Source organism: Sander lucioperca, chromosome 18 (assembly GCF_008315115.2).
Source record: "Sander lucioperca isolate FBNREF2018 chromosome 18, SLUC_FBN_1.2, whole genome shotgun sequence".
In the NCBI taxonomy this organism is placed as follows: domain Eukaryota; kingdom Metazoa; phylum Chordata; class Actinopteri; order Perciformes; family Percidae; genus Sander; species Sander lucioperca.
In genome coordinates this window covers 24,566,649-24,587,182 of record NC_050190.1, presented here as the reverse complement: position 1 = coordinate 24,587,182, position 20,534 = coordinate 24,566,649, and the positions used below count along the sequence as shown (strand labels likewise).

Here is a 20,534-nt window from a genome sequence, read left to right as displayed (position 1 = left end):
CACACACAGGAGAGCGAGATACTCGTTTCTCTTCGGGAGACTTGTTTAAATGACAAATATTCTATATACATTAGATTTAGTTCATACTTTTTTTGGTGTATTTGTTTTCTGATTTTTAACGCTATAAAGACTGTTGCCGTGCTTGCATCACTCTCTTACCCCTCCTACCAGTCCCTATGGCCACTTGGCCAGTGCGAATGCAATTGGAAAAAACGGTTTTGGGGGAGAGTAGTTAGTAGATCTGTTTAGAAGTGGACTTTTCCTATAACTACGTTCCTGTAACTACTTGGTTGGAAAGCGGCTAATGTTGTTAAATTCTCCCCAATTTCGGGTCGCATTACTGCTGAAACATGCCAGATTGGGTAGTATTTGGTTCAGAAGCCTTTATCTGTGTTTTTTTGACGGTAGAAAGTGCTGCTTCGTTTCTCTACAATCTAACATTGGCATACTGCTAACTATTAAGTAGCTACATGCTAACACCAGATAGCTGTAATCTTGGCGGCCAATGCTGGTCATTTCTCCCCAATTTCGGAGTCACATTACTGCCGGACATGTCTTGTTGTGTAGTATTTGGTTTAGAAGCCTTTATTGGTGATTTTTCACAGTACAAAGTCCTGCTATATACTCTGTTGCAGTAGCTCCAGCTGCTACTAGTGAAATAAAACTGGAGCGCAGCGGACATTCCAGGTAACGCGCTGGCCAATCAGAGCAGACTTTTCGGGAGGGGGGCTTAAAGAGACAGGCACTCCAGCAGAGCATCACATTCAGAGGGTAAATACAGGTGCAGCAGCCATGGGCAGTATGAGAAATATAGTGTTTTTTGAACATTAAAGCATGTTAACATGTCCAAGTACAAACACAAAATACAAGTATGAACCTGAACAGGCTACACAATAGTTCCCCTTTAACTTAACCCAAGTAGGTGCTCTCAGCCACTGCTGCCCCAGTTAAAAATACACCATAACATTTAGATTCATCCAATTAACAATGTAAAGTGCATCTGCCCCTTGCAGCAAGTGAGGAGTACACAGCAGATGGTAGTTTCAAAGGTTTGAAATGCGCACTAAATTAAAACTGAATTGGTCTGAGTGGTCTGTTTGATTTTTTAATGGTTGTGTGATCCTGCAACCTTGAGTCAGTGGATCAATTGTTCCCTGAAAGGTGCAAGGCAGTCCATGATTTCCGATGCTTTCTGTAAGACCTGACTTAAGCATTAATGCAATCAGTCTAGTGGATATCACTTGCATTTCCTACTTTCAGAATATTACTGGGTTTTTAGGGTTGTTTGCAGGCTCAGGTTTCCAACATACAGGTCTATAAAGAGAGGAGGGTTGGGTAAAAGATGTGTAGTACAAAGAGACTCTACTCACATTTATTTTTTTTTTTCAGAAAATACAATCTTTACAAAAGAATCCATATGGCACCAGGATTTAGCACAACATATATCAATATTGGCTGAAAAACATTTCATAATTTAAATAATCTGAACACTTATAGCTGCAGATGTCTCCCTTTTTTTGCTCATGTTAAACTATATTTAAAAAAATACTAAACTAACCTTAAAACACATTTCAATGACTTGACAGTGAGAATAATTTAGCAGCCACAACATTTCCTCTATCTTTCACATGAGGAGTGAAAACGACAGTTCACATAGGCTTATAATAATCCACTCAGACTGAAAAAAAAAGAGGCTAATGGGTGAACCTGAGGCAAAACAAATGCACCGTAACTGCTTCATTTAACTTGGATTTCTTGTGTGAGTGAATACATTATGTATGCAGACAGGGTGACATTGAGCACATTACATATTCTAAGGAATCAAAGGATAATGGGGATGAATTTAGGAACCGCATTCTCTTAATTTCACATGGCAATGAATACAGAAAAAATACATATTCTATGCAAATGGATCACCGGGGAAACAGCTCAGCTTACAGTTTGTTTTGGTTAAATCTATGCAATAGTGTCAGTTGACTTGTCATATGAAATGTATAAGGGGGGAGGGGTCTAAGCCACTGTGGAGAGGAAGAGGAGTGGAAAAGTGGGTCATAATCTGAAGATACTGTATTCACTACACAGCAGGAGTGTGATCCTTGGATTTTTCCTATATACACGGCCATAGCCTCCCTTAAAGGTCAGGCACAAAGTTGTTTTTGCAGTATGAAGGTTCTCTCGCATGGGCAGACCTTGCACTGATCCAACTAATGCTACACAGCTTGATGGACTAGACTAGAACAAGCAGTGAACCCCTGCACTGCAGACTACCAGTGGATGGAGGCAGCAGCATCTGTGACTGTTCTCAATGGGATGCAATCCACAACCTCTACGAATACCACCACATTACTGCTCAACATTAATATATCTATAAAAATTTAGAACAAAATAATAAGAAGTGCAATATATAAACACTAAATTTCCTACATTTAAAAATAGGTTTGCATTAACAATACAAGCAAATATAACAATACAATAACTGATACTAGTAAACTGCGGTAGTAAAGGCATTGACGGATGACACCCAATCGTATTCTAGACTTTAGTCTTTTTCTTCACTTCCGATGCTCTTTAATTTGATTTGTTCTAAGTTTTAATTTTATTCATTTATCACTGGATACTATCTATCCCACTGTACAAACGTGCAGAGCAGAAAAAGATCAACTCTGTCTGTCTGAATTAGATGGATAGATGTCATGTCATGGCACATTGCACAAGTAACAGTGGTGTAAATCTAATCCCTTGGCCCTTCAGGACCAAATCCCTAATGGGCCAAAACGTCAAGCAGATGGATTAGAAGCTTGAGATTTACTGTAAACCACATATTACCCATATAAGAAATATTTGCACGATACGTACTGTAGCATGAGCATAAAGAAACTCAATGCTTGATAATAAATTGAAAACGTCTACTGAATGTGCATTCAACCAGCACACATTCGTAAGAGTGCCGTCACATTCATCCTCTCTCTTGACGTTTCTCTCTGTACATCTCTTTTTTTTTTTTTTTTTACACTGGTCAGGTAGTATATGAATGTCCTTTAATGGTCAATTAAGTTAATAACAATGCCTGTGCGCACCAAAGCAAAGTAGTGTTTGGTCTGTTAAGTATGCTGACCTACTAAGATTAACCACAGATGTGGGTTTAACCCATAGCACTATGTTGGTTTGTCTTTATAATCCTACACAGGGCTCAAGTGAGAATATGCACTGGCTGTGTGCCTGCAAACAAAAAAATTGAAGGACCAAAGACTTGTAATGCCTGGTAATATTTATACTTTTCTTACTGTTGCATGGCATCGCCAGTGGGTATAGTCAGTGCGAATGAATTTGCTGGTGAATTGGGTTGGCTTTTACCCAGTATCGATTCTACTTCTTGGTCCAGTTCTTAAATTGATTCCTGATTAATTTTCTGGGTGGAAAAAAGTAGGCCTGCTGTACACGTTTTTAGCGTCACCGGAACAGTTTCAGTATCTTTTCAGTCTGAACACAGCACAGAGAGAGAAGGACTTTTTATAAATCAATGACAGTGTTACTGTACAATTATCTGGTTTATCAGTTAAGTGTATGAACTACATTGCAGACTGATATGTGCACTAAAAAGTGACAGAGTGACGACTAATATAAACGGGTCCAGCGTGGGTTAAATGTGCGTTGGCAGCTTTGCGTTATATAAGTCTGGTGTATGAAATGTCTATCTTCACTGTGCTGCACTTCTATAAAAACATCTGTCGCCTGCATCCAGGCGCTGTCTAGCAGACGCACAATTGACTACAACTATGTGACAAATAAATGTATTGATTATTTGATTCTCAGTCACACACAAACAAGCGGCTCTGTCTCACAGTGGCTCTGGCGCAAAGTCATTTCATTCATCGCACAGAGCAATTTTTGCGTTGCACGTGCAACTTAAAGTATATGTTGCACCATACAGCCCTGAAGCAGCACTGTTCTTTCTTCATGAAAATGAAGCAACACGTAAATAAAAGATCCATACATACAGCCATCTATTTTCATCCGCTTATCTGGGGTCGGGTCGTGGAGGCAGCAGCTCCAGCAGGGTACCCCAAACTTCTGCTTCAGCTTTAAATTACAGTTGTCAGTGTTTCCTCTAGGATTTTATTCAGCAGCGGGGGGAAAGGGTTAGAGTCAGAACTGAATAACAAATACACACCTGTGTAAGGACAGCAACAGAAATTTTGCTGATCCTGGACCGCCTCGACTCCCCACCAGATCAGCAAAACTTTCTGTTTGCTGAACCCAGCACTGCCCACCAACCCACTGTGACCCCCGGCGCTGGGGTTTGCATTGGCTGAATTTAAGTTAGGAGTGATGCTGTTTGTCACTCTGCCTGAGGAGAAAATGCCGTACTCGCAGTCTGACTGTTTTTATTGTTGTTGTAATGACTTCACGAGGGATTGACGTCCTGTCACTGTTCCAGTTGCTTATCCTCAAAGTGGAGAGAGAGCAGACGACCGTGAAAGTGGCGAGAGAGTGGACAACTGTTGGTTTGAGTTCAGTGGAGCGGGAAGCTACGCAGAGTCGTGTAATTGCAACTACAAGACATTTCAAATTCTGAAGCAGCGATGGGTGCAAAACTTCCTACTCCAGAGAAATTAAATAAAATGAACAGTGAGAGATCATTCCTCTGCTGGTGTCGTAAGAAATATAAAAGCTACCTTTTTTAGAATGCTTTGGTCATGTGAACAGCTTTTGTTATTTTGGAAATTTGTTACCAAGTTGAGATCTCAGTGTTGGTTCCCCTCAACGTATCTGTTCCCCTTTCACCTCATTTATGTCTTTTGGGAATTAGCAATAGTCCACTGGTGGAATTAACTCTAAAGCTACTTTATTATGGACCACATTTATTATAAGAGTAAAGACAGAACCTCAGACTTTTTGAAGATAAGGCAATCTCATTGAAAATTAGATTTTATGAACCTGTTTGTTGGGTTTGTTTGTTGTTTTGTGATTTTATTTATTTTGTTTTATTTTATTGTATGTTTTTGCATGTCTTATTTGTTTTGTCCTATTGTGAAGGATATATATATATAAAAAAATAAAAACTTCCTGACAAACATGATTCAGAAAATGTGTTTTGGTATTACAACAGTTCTTAGCTGATGTGAAAGCCGACTGCCAAACATCTGCAGAGAGTGACATGTCTACTACTGTATAGTTTTCTTTTCATCCTATTGTATTTTAAATGAGCTGCTGATGGAAAAAAGTGTTTGAATGGAATTAATTCATTACTAGGCCACATCAATACTGTGTTCTGTGTTGTACAAAATTGATGTGTGGTAGAGTTAATTCTAAATTCAATAGCTCAACAGCTGCACACTGTATTAAAAGAGAGCACTACACTGGAGACAAACATAATCAACACCCAAAGTATAATAATAATGTACCAGTTTCAGAAAGCAAAATCAACTTAAAGGTCCAATGTGTAGGAATTTCTCCCATCTAGCGTTGATCATATATCGCAATCAACTCTCTCGCGCCACACAGTTCAAAGTACGTATTACAGCTACGGTAGCCTTCACACTTCAAAAGCCGGTCTCTTGCTCTTTTCAATATCCTTTTTCTTTTTCTGGGCGAAGAAGAAGACTCCTGTTCCTGAAATTTGGATTTTGAATACGTGTGGTCCTCCATGTTTCCTTCTTCAAACTTGCCGGGGCCGGGAAGCTACGATACCCATTAGCAGCATTAGCAGCACCTTTGAGTTTATCATGTGACAGCGAAAACGCGAAAGGCGGAGCAGTATGTCCTGTATGTCCCTTACCGGCTAACGTATTTCAAGATGGTGCATGAATATGGAGCGTCTACCCCAGTTCATGCAAATGCAAATGTAAAATTTAAAGCCAAAAGGAATACTTGGAATTGATGGTGGTAGTAAATATGATGAATATAATGAACAACTAAACACGTTACACACTGGACCTTTAAGATACATGATCCTGCCAAGAATTTCATTCACTGTCTTCCTATGGTATTGGTGATGCAGAATGGACCAATACCACATCCTTTTTATGATGCCTTTGCTTAATGCATTGAATTGCCTTGTGGAATTAGCACCAATGAGAGAGAGTCTGAGCATGCAAACAAATTCCAAGCTGCAATCCTACATGACCTATATTGGAAAATAAAACAGGACTAATAGTTTGCAATATCTCTAATGATGAATGAAAAAAAGCAAAGTCCCCTATAATGTCATGTAAAAATGTGTTTCACACATACAAGTCATTGATTGTTGTTATCCTGACAGTTTAGTTAGGCTAAGGTTGGCCTTCGTGTTGGTTTAATGAACATTGACGAAGCGTTTAGTATCTAGAAGCAGATATTAAAAGAGTCTTTAGAGTCTGATAATTAAACTATAAAGAAATGACTCAGTTTGGGCTGTTAATTTTAAGTCCTTTCAATAATATATATTTACTAACATGACCAATAAAAAAAAACATAAGAAAACATTTAACATTTCCATTTGAACATTATTACGATGCAAAATTAAAATACTGTGGATAAATTACTATATATGAATGAATTGGCTTTTATGAAATAAAAGTATAGTAACTAAAAGCCTTGGGTCTTAAATTGGTAGAAATTACAACAAACCTTTATAATGTACCAATACTTTGTATCCAATCATGCCTGTCACATAAATAAATAACAAAAGAAACATAACTGCATTAGAGTAATGGTGCCTCTCTTTGAAAGAGAATCCACCTCTAGCAACTCAAGTTCCTCTGCTTGACTGACTGAAAATACTTGCTAACCCTGCTGAAATGGCCCATCGTGCACATGCAATAAAAATAGCCCAGCAGAGAGCAATGTCAGACCCTAGTAATGGAACGTGATCAAGGGCAATGTAGTGACTCAATGACCTCCAAGAGCATGGTGGTGACGCAACCCTCAATGAGAGAGCGAAGGGTTAGGGCCAAAAACATCTTTACACAGATCCATGCCAGGTCAAAGGCAAAGCTCTACATTTATCAAGTCAAAGGATGAATGCCCTTTTTTATTTTTATTATTTCAAATGAACTAAAAAAGATTTAAAGAACTTTTAAACTAAAGCATTTGTTTCTGCTTCACTTATTCTTGAGGGACTTAGAGGATGTGCTGGTAAGAAAATCTGACTTTCTATTGGAGTTTTTTTTCTTCTAAATAATCATTTTCTTTTTTTTTTAATTCTTGCTTTAAGACCATCAAAATTGATAACACTTGCATCACCAAAGGAAAACTATTGGACTGACTTTCAATACTAAATGTAACTTTAATAAACAAATATGTGCAAAGACATTTCAATTCCTCTTAATGTAGTTTAGTTGTGGATATGGAGTGCATGACATATTCAATTATGTGTCTAACTTTATGTTTTATCTCTTACAAAAAAATTAACTGACCGCATCTGTAAATACTGTCAAGTTTCCCGAGATGTGTTATTCCCAAATACCAGAAACTATCATAAAGAACATCAATCTTAGGCCTTCAGTGCTTATGATTTTGAAAGATTTAAATCAAACTTCCTCTCTCAATTCAACTGCCTCTTTCATGTGTCTGCCACAAAGCAAAAGACTACCGCAGAGTGATTTAAATTCAGAGAGTGCAACATAGTTTCAAAGACCAACTTAGTATTGTAATACAATAGCTGAAGCAACAGAGAAGTAAAGGCTGGAGACAGAGGAGTGGTTCTACAGCTTGGGGTGCTTACAACTACACATAATACTTTACACTCAAAGAATAAGTACAAATAAAACTTACATATCGTTAAGTCCAAAATAAGCATGTAAATGGTGTGTTGATGGACATAACTGTGTGTGATGCATTCTTGGTTTCTTTAGGCAAAGCCTCTCCAGATGCTCTACTGAATAATTTCTACTTGAAGGCAACACAAGGACAGAGGGCCATTTTAAAATGAACTGGATAGACACAGAAGAACAATGAGCTACTAGCTACATATGTCCTGAACCTCCAGTCCACTGACACGGGACAATTCTAATCTTACATTCACAAATATAGGTCAGTGATTATGCTCTGCTTAGAACAGGGCTTTGCATTATACATAGCAAAGTGTTCCCTGTGTGAACAACATATACATCTCTGATATCACTCAGCAGTGATGGTAATGTGGAGTGGCTGAATATGTGCTGGTACATTGACAGCTGTCCTTGCACAGTTCTGTTTTTGTTGAGGAGAGGAACAGACTCCTGTATGAGTAACAAGCCGGATTTATTGAATCTTGAACTGTAAGTGACAAGCGTGTACGTGGCATGTTAAGCTTTTGAGTGCTCTATGCCCCCCTCCCCCTCGGCATCATCAGTTCAATAACCCAGCAATATTCCTGTAATGGACCACTGTTTTGCCTTAATCTATGCTGACATTACACAAATAAAGTCCTTAAGTACACATTCCCTACAGTACACTGCATGATAAGAAAGAGGATGATGGTAATACATTCATCACACTGTAACACAACCAAATGTTAATATACGATTTATGCACTCAGCCTAACATACAGCACTGTGTGCTAGGCTTTTGCTGTTTGTATAAAACCAGCGTTCCTTCCTACTGGCTCATGAAGTTATAAAGCATAATTGAGTATAGTGGAAATCACTCAGCTCACAATCCCAGAACTTGGGTCATAACCTGAAAATGTAGAAACACCGACATTAGGAGTCACCAGCGTATCAAGTTTCCCTCATATTGGTATTTTTGGCAAAAGCAGCTGGTGAACAACACCTTTTCGCCAGGTGCTTTCGAGAGCAACCCCAAACATATTAGGTACAGTTATCTTGCCTTTGTTTTTTATTTGAAAAAAAAAAATAAGCGAGCAGCAGTGTTGTAGTACTCCAGATTGGTCTTGGTCTCGAGACCCAGACTGATCTCATGAAGTGGCGTATGTATAACAAGCCAATTCCTATGCCATTACTGCCGTGTTATCAAGACACATACTCGCTTTTTAGCGTGTTTATCAATGCCGTTTGGCCTCCATTGACTTACATTACCTAGCGATTGCGTGTGACTTGATGCCGTAGCGAGTAGTATGAAAGGGTGAAAATCCGCATAGGGAGGTTGGTCGGGGTGGAGGATGGGTAAAACTCAGGACTTTCACCCAGGAGACCGGGGATTGTGTCCCGCGTGTGATGTTTCCTTTCCATGTTTGTTCTTTTCCTAAACCCAACCCCGTTCTTCTTTTCCTAAACCCAACCGGTTCTTCTTTTCCCATTGAAGTGTGGTGATATTTTGAGCCTTTTTAGTGGTACGAAATAGCGATTTATTTTTACTTTCCCTGTGCCCCGAATACTAGCGTTGTAAGCTAATCAGCGGTCTGCGCTAGCTTCTTTCAAGCTACAAACACATTCGATTAGCATGAAAACATGTCCCAGAGAACGACAGAGTGCGTACACATCTGTTATTATCCCCTAGGTTCGTTTTGCGCCGGAATTGTCCTTTAAGTGCGGTCGATTCCGAGACGAGATCTTCAAAAAGTGGCCTTGAGACGGTCTCGCAACGTGATATCATGACTTCGCGTAAACATACACGCCACTTTCTAAAGCCACGTGGCGTGTTATCGCGAGGCGCCGGAATTGTCCTTTAACTCGGTCTTGTCTTGGTCTCAGATAAAGAGGACACAGGATTTTATTTCAAGACCGGTCAAGACCACAACTGCCTTTTGATTATTTTATCAAGGCATTTGTCATGATACACCTATGGCAAAAAAAAGAGGCGAATGAAGAAGAATCTTAATTTGTTTTCTGTGAGTGTTTTTGTGTGGATCTTTCAGATTAATTTGAGGAGTGCCTATGGTTAGCATTTTCCATATATTACTGTGTCATTCAGTGTGGGACCCACACTGGTTTGGTATTGGTCTTGTCTCGGTCTCAATCCCCCCTGGTCTTGGTGATGGCTTGGTCTTGGTTTAGGTGGTCTTGACTACAAACGTGGTGGGCAGCCTGATCATGGCCAATACCAGAGGAGTTTAATAAGATCCAACAGCACTAATATCAGTGGATCGGATCAGTGCAATGCCATTGATAATGCTAATTAAACTGATGTAGGGACATGGAAAACATGGAAACTCCACACAGAAAGGTCTCAGCTGACCTCAAACACATGCAGGAACTTGTTGTTGTGAGGCAACAGTGCTAACTAAATGCTCACCCAACAGGTTTTCAAGCCTTGCTTTAAAAGTGATATGCAGGCAGCCCTAAAGGAAACAGAATAAAAACTGATCTATGTTATCAACCATTAAACCACAAAACCACTTCTCTCATTTATCAACAGGTCCTCCTCCACACAATGTTGCACCAGTAAAATCAGTAAAAAACAGTTCTATTCAATCTCCATTTAATAGTGACAAAGGCAGAGACAGCTGTCAGCTGCTGCAGAGCTTGTATTTTGCCAAGCTCTATTCAGGTTGGGCTTTCTTCTGTCCAAAGGGGCCTGCTGGTTTAGCTTGTCCTCGATCCTCTGGCAGAGCAACACAAGGAAATCTTCTGAACAATTAAGATTTGTCCCCCATTCTGAGGATGTTTTTCAGGCTGGGCGGGCACTGCAATGAGGCCTTCTGGGGATTTCAAGCCCATTGTTAAGACAGCTTTAAAAGGAATCCTTCCCAACACGGTCTGTGTGTGATTAATAATATAATATATGTTTTGCTGTCAAATGACAAAGCTAATCATTATGCACTTCTTGAAAGCTTGTTAACCATCTTCATGGGGTTGTGCTGAAGTTAACCACTACATTTTAAATGTACATAAGGCAAGATTTTTGTATTTTAGACTTTATCAAGAAAAGAGGCTGCACCACAGAGTAGCATCCCTTTCCCACCAACTGAAAATACTAATGTCAGGTATGGACACTTATGCACAGACCGGACATCCTCCTAGAGAAGGTTTGGTATTTATCCTTTAAGATATAGAACATATTTAAATCAGGTTGGCCAACATGAGTATTAGTATTAGGCTCATGATAATACTCATGTTGGCTAATATAGTATATAGTATAATATAGAGTATTATTATACAAGTATTAGGCTACATTATTTGTACTTGCAATAACATTTATTTTAAAGCTGCAAACAAGTGAAGCACTCTACTGTAGAACAATTTTGTGTAGTCAATAATTTATGCCAAATATGAATGTCAATGCATTTTGTGTAATGATTGAAATCTACCTTGAAACTCAAAACTCTGGTTATTCCTACAACATGACCAGGTCAATCTAGGTCTGTGTGAACACAAAACAATAGCAAACACTAGACTGTAAATGTGATGACAAGACTTTCACAGCTAAACTGAAACCTCATCTGGCTGTGAAATGTTTATTTCTTGGGTTTGGCTTTGGGTTCTACCTTTGGGAGAGACAGGTTCATGTCTGGGGGAATTGTTGTTTTAGGTTGGATTTTGCTTTTCCAAGCTGCCCTTGTGCAACCTCTATTTTGTGAAAATCCCTGATACACTTTCAGCAAAACACTTGTTGTACAGTAGTGCCAGTGTTTAGGTCACTTACAACTCAGCGAGCTTTTATCGAATTAGCTTTTTTTCTTTTTCAAAGTCACTAACAGATCCTGCGGGCCTCTGTGAACTATTCATGCATGCAGAATTGTTAGAAAAGCTCATTGCCCATTGATTGCACTACCAAAACCGGACTGAGAGGCAGAGGCATTGTGGGATTACAGATCCAAACCACTGCAATTCCTGAACTGCAGACAGAATAGGGCCTGAGGACACACCATACTGTTTTCGATCTCACCTATTAAAAACAAACAAGGCCATTGTGAGTTAGCCTGGTCCTACCAGACTCTCGTACATTTGAGAGTGGACAGACTCTCTGTACAAATGAAATGTACGAGAGTCTGGCCACTCGCCATTGACAAGTGTTAACTTCCTTGAAGGCGGGTACTCTGTTGAAGTTTAAAACTATTGGATCTGCCCAGAGCCACTCTGGATCTGCCATAACCAATCGTTAACGTTTGGTCGTGACGTCGGCTTAGCATCGCTAGCGTTCGCCTTAGCCAACTCCTTCACCACTAACGGAGCAAGCTGGAAAATCAAACTGTTCCTGAACCCCGTGGGGAGGAGGGCCACAACATCATGGCCACCAACAAGACTCAGCAAAGATTGTTCTTGATCGGGCTTTAACTTCTGGATATTCGGCAGCGTTGCCACAACGAACCAAATGGCTTCGCTCGCATCTTTCTCCGCCGCCATTACGGAACTCACCGAAGGTTACCGAACCTCAACGTCATCGTTCTCAGCCATTCCCTCTGTTCGCTGATTGGACTGGTAAAGATTTGACCGGAGAAAACCCAAGAATATACTGCAAACCCAGACGTAGTACTGAAGGAAAATGAAAATTGAGCAGAAGTACGTAGGAGGGCGGAGCCAGGCTAATTCTGAGTTACACAAGTGTACAAAAAGTGATGGTAAAGCAATTGCCACTATAGGGTACTATTATAGAGTGGTGTTTAGAGTAGCGTAGTGTTTGAGATTTTAGAAGTTGCTCATTTTTCTAGGCAAGTCATTGCCAGAGTTTTCCATTCATTTCTGTGTGGTATGAAAACACAACTTGTTGAAATTCAACACTTGCTTGTAATATGTATAGATGGATTGGTTTTACGCTACAGTAGTGTGTGGTAATATCCACTTACATCTTCAATACACTTTAAAAACAGCAGAAAAAGACGACAATGAATTGTTTAGTGAATTATATTACAATAACCAAAATCCCAGACAATATCTAATTCAATATTTTTCAATAGTATCAAATCTCAACATTTATATCATATTGTTATTATACTGATATTTGGTCAAGCTCTGCACAAATGTAGGCAAAGAGCATGGCAAAGAGGCATAGCTGGCAGTGCCAGACATAGCCTGAAGCTGCTGTATGCTATTCCTGGTGAGAAAATGGGCCATACTGGCCTACATACCTGCATTCTGCAATGGTTTAATGGACTGTACTTGATGAACCTGAAAGGCCAAACTGCTCCAAAATGCTGGTATCACACAGAGCCAACCTGATTGTTTTAAATCACTTCTTTGCTGATGAGCGGCTCCAAATCAAGCCGATATTCATAGAGTTAATTAACTGAATAATCATGCATGTCATCATAATGCAAGAACTGAGGAGGATCAACTGGGCCAATTTTAATGAGCCAAAAAGGTTGGCCTATTTCCTACTGAAATGTAGCAGGAGGACATAATACTCAAAATATTAACCACACAGTGTAAGGCTGGAGGAAGTTAAACAGAAATGATTTGTTAGTGACGGTCATTTATTACTTTTTTAGCGGCTCCATCGACTAACTGGCAGAGCATAAGCGTAGCTACTATCCCATCCACTACTGTAAAATCTCGGTAAGTATATTTCATGTTTTGCCCTGTGAATGAACTTAAAACCCCCAAGATGACTGTGCTGACTCCAGAGCTGGTGATGCTTTTATGTCTGAAGATTTAAAAGAAACTTTTCTAGGTGAATTTAACTGTGCTAGTATTGGCTGTAACTTACAAAAAGGTTGGAAGTGAATCACAAAGTGCCTTTGCACTTAGTAGTTTAGCCTCTGAATCTTTCATGAACAGTATATATGCTTGTACTGTAGCTGTAGCGGGCCAGAACCACACAGTGCTGTTAGAACAGTGCAACTATTTTTTATCTTTTATTTTATTTTTAATATTTTATTTTTAATTTAATACATACTGTATACATAACTTATATTGTTTATATTCTATTTAGAGAATGTGTGACATGCACCAACAACACCAAAACAAATTCCTTGGATGTGTTAAAAACGTACTTGGCAATAAAGCTTTTCTGATTCTGATTTCAAATATAATGGCACCACAGAGGTGAAATAAATCTTTCCAATTATTAATCATTATTTGACTAAATGAGAATGCAGCAGACATTGCACAATTTTCCACACAATGCACAATGGGAAGACTTGTGTAAAGGCCCTCTAGTAAATCCGACTTAAAATCCGACTTCTCTATGATACGTTATGAAACAATGATCAGCTCGATCAGGAAAGCTGCACCTGGCTCGCCAGTCTCTCAGACCACATTCATTCATTGTTGATGAGCAGTGTTTTCAAGTTTGTATCTGCTGAGGAAAGGCAAAACCAAGACGAGAATAACTGTCCATTAAAAGAATTAGCCAAGAAGTTCTCTCTTGGCTAAGCACCACTGCTGAGAACAAAAACGGCGCCGCAGGTTTTAAAGTGTAAAGATATTCTAGGGCAGTGTTCAACAGTGCTGCTTAGCAGGGATTCATTCTGACAGTCAGCTGAAAATACAGCTGAAACAGACTCACCAGTGTGTAATGTATTGTATAGTGGTAAACATCAGTTTTCTGTTTTTAATCAAATCCAGAATCCATCAATCACACCTTCCACTGATCACGGCAGATTTCACAGCAGATTGTTGAAAATAAGCCAAATGTGTCACTCAGCTTTTTATCTGGCTGGCCTCAGACCATTCGCTGAGTGTATTATGGATTGAATGGATTTGGTCGACTCGGAGCCAAAGCAGAAAAACTATCCACTGCAATGACATTAACTTACAGTCTCTGCAGTCCACACAGACTGTTGTCAGAACACAGAAAATCCCCACAAATGACATGCTGTCAGTAAATGTATCATATGCCATCAAGGCAGATGATGGCATCCATTGTCCTACTACTGACCCCTGCCCTGCACAGTTCATTGGTCATATGAATGGCTTATGTTTTGCACTGCCATGGCTAATGTTACCATCTGTCACACACACACACACACACACACACACACACACACACACACACGATGTGAGTTACTGTACTATCAGTTGCCACCAGGTAAACATCCCCAGGGGTCTCCTGATAATTCCTGAGAATGATAACACTATTGATAATTTTTTTGCATTTTATATGATTCAATTCTGTGCCAATGTCCATTCAACACCCTATTTTGGAAGTTTAAATAGTGCTATAGTACAGCAACATATTCTCTCTAAGGAAAGCCATGAGTTGAATTCAACAAGTTCATGCCCATTCTCTGCAAGTTGAATGGCATTCTGGGAATATGTGGGGCAGCTAGTACAGCAAAAAGTAAATAACACTTCAAAACAACTGTTGGAATGCGGTGAATTTGAATTAAATGGTAATTAGACTCTATTTTAACAAAGATGTGTGTACATAAAACACAGTGGAAGCTTTTATCCAGATCAGCTTACTTTTGCTATCATTTCTAATGAGCTGTGAAGAACTGTAAATCTTGTTCCACTGAACTTGTTTCCATGAACTTGGGCCCTAGCACGGAAATGTTTGGATTAATTAAAAGAAAGTGAAGTTTAACAACACCACACTGAATCTTAGTAGACCTTTGCCAGAGAAACCAAAAGCATAATTGGAGAATGATGCTTTGAATCATTGGATGTCATCACCATCAAACAAATTTATCACACTCTTCATCACAAACATAACAGAGTAAGCGTAGTTGATTCCATGAGACAGTACTTGAAGAGCCAGAATTTGGGATCAAGACATTGTTAAAAAAGGAAGTAAAAATTGCCTACCTTATGGGTGTAAGGTGCTTCTCCCAGGTTGATTCCATCTTTTGCAAGTTTATCCCTTAACAGTACCTTGAGCTTCAGTTTAGGATAAGTCACAAAGTCATTACAATCTGTGAATCTCAGGTTATGGTTTCCAGGACAGGATGCCTCGTGTCTTCCTGTGGTCCTGAAGTCTTCTTCTCTGTTTGAGTGTGCAGAGTGGTTGCAAGCAGAAGGAACCAGAGGCTCTAAGGTGAAGTAGTAGCCAGGTGATTTCCTTTCATCCTCATTTTTTAGCTTATGCACTGCTGTGAGCAGCCTGTGTCTGTGGTACTTAATGTGGACACCTATGGCGTCGAGGTCTGGCTCCCCAATCTGTTTACAAACTTCCAAATCATCATACCCATTGTCAATGAATGACTCCACATACTGGGCCAGATGGAGCTTAGACAGCCACTCGAGGACGAGGTTTGGTCCTTGGGTCATCTTCAAACAGGAGCTACAGGGGTTTTGTGAAGAGGCAATCCAAAACTCCGGTCAATGTAACATCCAAAAGTTCAATTCTCCAAATTAAACAAATCTATTAGTTGTGGCCGGAGCAATAGAAAACGCTGTGAATACATATCTGGAGACAGCAGGGTGGATGGTTGTTCGAAACACCTTTAACCGTCAGAACTCGACGCCCTTTCACACTTTCTAAACCTGGCTGAAACCCGACGAAGTTCTCTTGAGCAAAAACAGTGAAGACAGGTTCAGGCTCTCTTGTGACCCTGAGTTTTGACATCTCTTGGATGCGTGTAAATTAGCATATGTGAAATCCCCTCTGCATGAAAGAGCTGGGATTGTTTTTAAGCCAAAAAGACGAAGCGCGTGACGCGAGCACTTAAACTTAGCAATAAACGTTTCTAGCTAACTTACTTTCTGGCGTCGAACGACGGAACCGTAAAGTTACCTGGTGAAAAAAACATTTAACCGAATTGACCACATTTCTGTGAAGTTATCCTTTGACAGAGATGGGAAAGGAGCCAGTTGGCGTCTTCTCAGGCTGCATTTATCCTCTTTGTCTCATTCATCGCAACGGTTACAGGGCAAGACGCTCAGGTCCGTCAAACATTCACCCGGAGCAAAAAATTAAAAGGTCGACGCTAAAGCCAGTGCGATAACTACTATTAAACCGCTCGTAGAATAGAAAACATTCAAAAGTATCTACGTCTCTTCAGAATGCACTTGTTGTGGCTTACTTTGTGCTCCTAGCTTGCAGCGTATTCAACTTTGCTGTCCCTCCGCTCCATGCTCCGGTTTTATGACTGCGAGGAAGATGCTCAGCCTCGGCTTCTGTCACACTGCTGTAGGTTCTTATTCCGCTGGACGACGGGAGTTCAGCGAGCACTGGCGCCACCTGCAGGGGCGTCTGGGAAATGTAGGACACATGAATAAAATGAAATGAAAAATAAAATATATAGATAAATAAAATAAACAATTAAATCACTGATAGAAACACATGAAAATATTTTAAAAAAATAACACAAAAGTAAACAAAAAACAAGAAAATACCTGTATTATATTTAACAGTATTTTATTTTAACAGTCCTTACCAGTAGTTGCACAACGTAACTACATACATGACATACAGTAATATTAGGAAAAAGGGGGCCAAATATTGGCACTAAAATAATACTAATACTAAAAATAATAATAAAAAAACGACTGACGCCGATATTGCTTTTAAAAGTTTATGGTATACCAGTGTATAGGTCCATCTCGAATCAAAACAAGTAAAAAGAAAATTTACCAGAAAAATACCATGACATTACAGGCTACAATACAGGATGAAGACATCACATTAATAATACATTTTAGAGAAAATGTATCTCCCACAACTTAAACATTGGCTGCAAAAATGTCGATGTAAAAAGTGACAAAGATGAATTTGCGCCACTTTGTTTAGATGCATGGTCTCTTCACTCTAAATGATAAATACATAATTTTTATTGTGCATTAAATTATTTGTGGTATAAATCAGGGAGACACCAGGCTGTTTCTCAGGGTGATCAAGGCAGTGTTGGACCCTGCTTGAGGGTTCTTGAGCAAGACATTTAAATCTATCGCTTACACCTCTAACCTGAGATGGGACATCAGTAAAAAAACAAAAAAACAGTAAAGCATTCATTTCTAAATGAAGTCAGTGAGCAAAACAGTACAACATGAAACAGAAAACACAAGACAAAACATGTTATGACTGATTTTACATTTATTTTTCCATTGCACAATAATATCTATATATAATGTATCTACAGTCTAAATTGTTTGTGGCAGCAGATTAAGTCAGACATCCATGTGAAATTTGTTTTAATAAAACTGTACAAAAATTGCCTACTATGAGAAAATACTGCAACTCCACAGATATTCATCCCAGAAGACAGACAGATGGATGGAAGTATGGCAACTGAGAAAACCCTTGAGTTCTCCTGCACGGTGCTGTGAGCCTAGCTTCGATTTCTATGCATTTCTACAGTGCAGGGAAAGCAAGAGATTTCATGAAGCAAACGGTAACAGAAATGGATGTACCAATAAAATAGAATCTCTCACAGTTACACAATTGGTATAATTAAATGGAAATGGGACACCTTCAGATGTGTGATGAGAACTTCAATTTTTTTCAAACATGGTGGTAAATAAAAATGCCAAAAACAGACAATCTCTAAGAGGGATAATACATGGTTGTTTCAAGTTTGTAAACACCTAATATCATGCATCCTTCAATGTGCAATAAGAGACCATTTAGACCATATATGTTGCAAACTGAAGCACTTTGAAATTGAGGCCACGTTTTGCAGAAAGACTCAGCGGCCCACCAAGAGGAGATGACCCTCCTGCAGTAGCAAAGCTTGAATCTGAAATGAGCATGTTCAATATATAACCAGTACAACCAAGACATGACAATGTGTATGGTCATGTCTGGATGATGGATAATTATGCACAACCATTGTTTGGACATTAATGTGAGTTATTTGAAAAATTACATTAAAGGTATTCATTTTTAATAGATTATTGAAATTAAATGTATATATACACATTTGTTTTCAAATATATAAATATATCATAGTATCATTAACCTGACGTTGAAAACAAATCTGAGAGTGAAGCAATCAGCATCATTGGCAAATGACATAGTTATAAGCATAGGTACTGTCATGTTTTGGTCCTTTCAAAAACAAGCAAATGGGACACGAAAAAAATAAACACATTAAAACCATACAAACAAAATATTTTTGAAGTACAAATAAATAGTGCAAAGCCCACACAACTGCTCTTTCAGATGGGTTTATCTCAGCAGTACACAGTAGAGTCGATTAAAATCAGCCAGCTTAAAGTGAAGTGTTTTATTCCAAAATGCTGTATATCTATCTTGGAAAAAAACATTTTAATAATGGATGAAAACTTCACTTTTACTAACAGTTTGACCTCATGCCTGCAATCATTTTCCATCAGTGGTACATTATCTCATTTTGGAATTAAACTCTTCAAATTCACTTTGCCTGTTATCTGAACACATTTACAGCAGTTTGGGTAATGAGGGTGGCATGGCTATAAGAAGAAGCTAAAGCCAATCCACCCCACCCTCCACACAGCAGACTTCTTGACTTAAAAGAGTGCTATCCATGGTATCCAGACTGTCTCTTACCATTTAGGAAAAATCAAGACAACTCTGTGAAATTAAGCAACTCTTTGGTGTCGGAAAAGAACATGGCTGCAAAGCGTACAGTACGTCACGTTGCCTGAACCTGCACTGTCAGATTTGTGTCCAGCTGTCCCGTTATTTACAACATTTGGCAGCAATCTGGACTGACAAAGTCCTGTCTCTCTTTTCAAAATTAAAGACCAACAGATAATGCTCCTACATTGACACAAATAGCAGCATATCCTTGCACCTCATGAAAAAGAAATCTAATTACAATAGAATTGTCAAGCAAAAACAAAAACCTCAAAAGACCTTTTGTAATACACTGTATCTATGCAGTACTATAAATATTGGCGTCCATACACATATTCCTGAATATATGCACACACACACACACAAGGTTAGACTATATGCGTCATGAGGCAAAGGCAGAAGAGAAACCGTTTTGAAGTGAATGGTTCAGAGATGACCAATGGCACTGCGTGTAACACTCTGTGGTGCTTGGTCATTTCTACTGGCAGCTACGAACACAAAGACAGCATCACCATTTCCATTGTGCTGTAAAAGACACATGCTTTTTTTCCTTACACATTGAGAGACGAGACACAAATCCACTATGACAGACAGAATGCCAAAAAGAAATTTGAATAATCGTGTATAGATAGAATCTTTATCACACAAAAAAATAAATTGTAACCAAAATATACATTTATGCTAATAGTATTAAGGACATTCTTTGTCTTGCCCTACAACACATCATCCTTCTCATTCGTGATTTAGCTACAGCCCATTGAAAGCCAGAAGAATATAAGACCTTCAGGGGTTTTCCAGTGTATCAACTCTTCTCTTTACTGATAGATCAATGTAAACTCTTCATCAGGGGTAAACATTTTCATCAGTTTTTTGCGCATTTAATTGACCAAAAAAAAAAAAATGAAATGCACAACATAGAAACTTCTTTTATTTCCTAGCTATACGGTTCCAATAAATAGTCTAATTGATAATAAAACCAAAGTGACTCTCAGAGAACACGCCATTTGTCTTTCTCACTTAAAACAGCTTGGTTGGAAAATCCTGTGAAAAAGAAATTGTCGGTGATGAACTAGTGTACTACCAGCCCTTATTCGGTGAGAGGCAATAGATTCATCATCTCCCTGTCTAGTTTTTACGGTTCTCAGTGCTTGAAAAGCCCTTTCTTGGATTGACAAAAACAAACTGACAAAAGGACAGAGGTTGAAAGAAATAATTAAAAAATAATTTGAACCAGAAAAACAAACGGCAACACAAGTCCTTCATTGATTCAATCGTTCCTATAGAAACTTACATCT

At 39.0% G+C, this 20,534-nt stretch overlaps 1 protein-coding gene across 2 annotated transcripts in view; it reads right to left on the bottom strand.

Annotated features, from left to right (window-relative positions):
* sash1b (SAM and SH3 domain containing 1b) overlaps positions 1-16,876 on the bottom strand; it is a 57,388-nt gene extending 40,512 nt beyond the window's left edge. Inside the window, exons 1-2 of one of the 2 annotated variants that reach the window (XM_035994688.1) lie at positions 16,766-16,876; positions 15,549-16,023 (exon numbers count right to left, since the gene is read on the bottom strand). In XM_035994688.1, the coding sequence (XP_035850581.1) occupies positions 15,549-16,010 (462 nt within the window). In that variant the 5' untranslated portion in view covers positions 16,011-16,023; positions 16,766-16,876. The remainder of the gene's footprint in view (positions 1-15,548; positions 16,024-16,765) is intronic. The other variant, XM_035994690.1, reaches the window with a different exon arrangement.
* Positions 16,877-20,534: the final 3,658 nt, after the last annotated feature.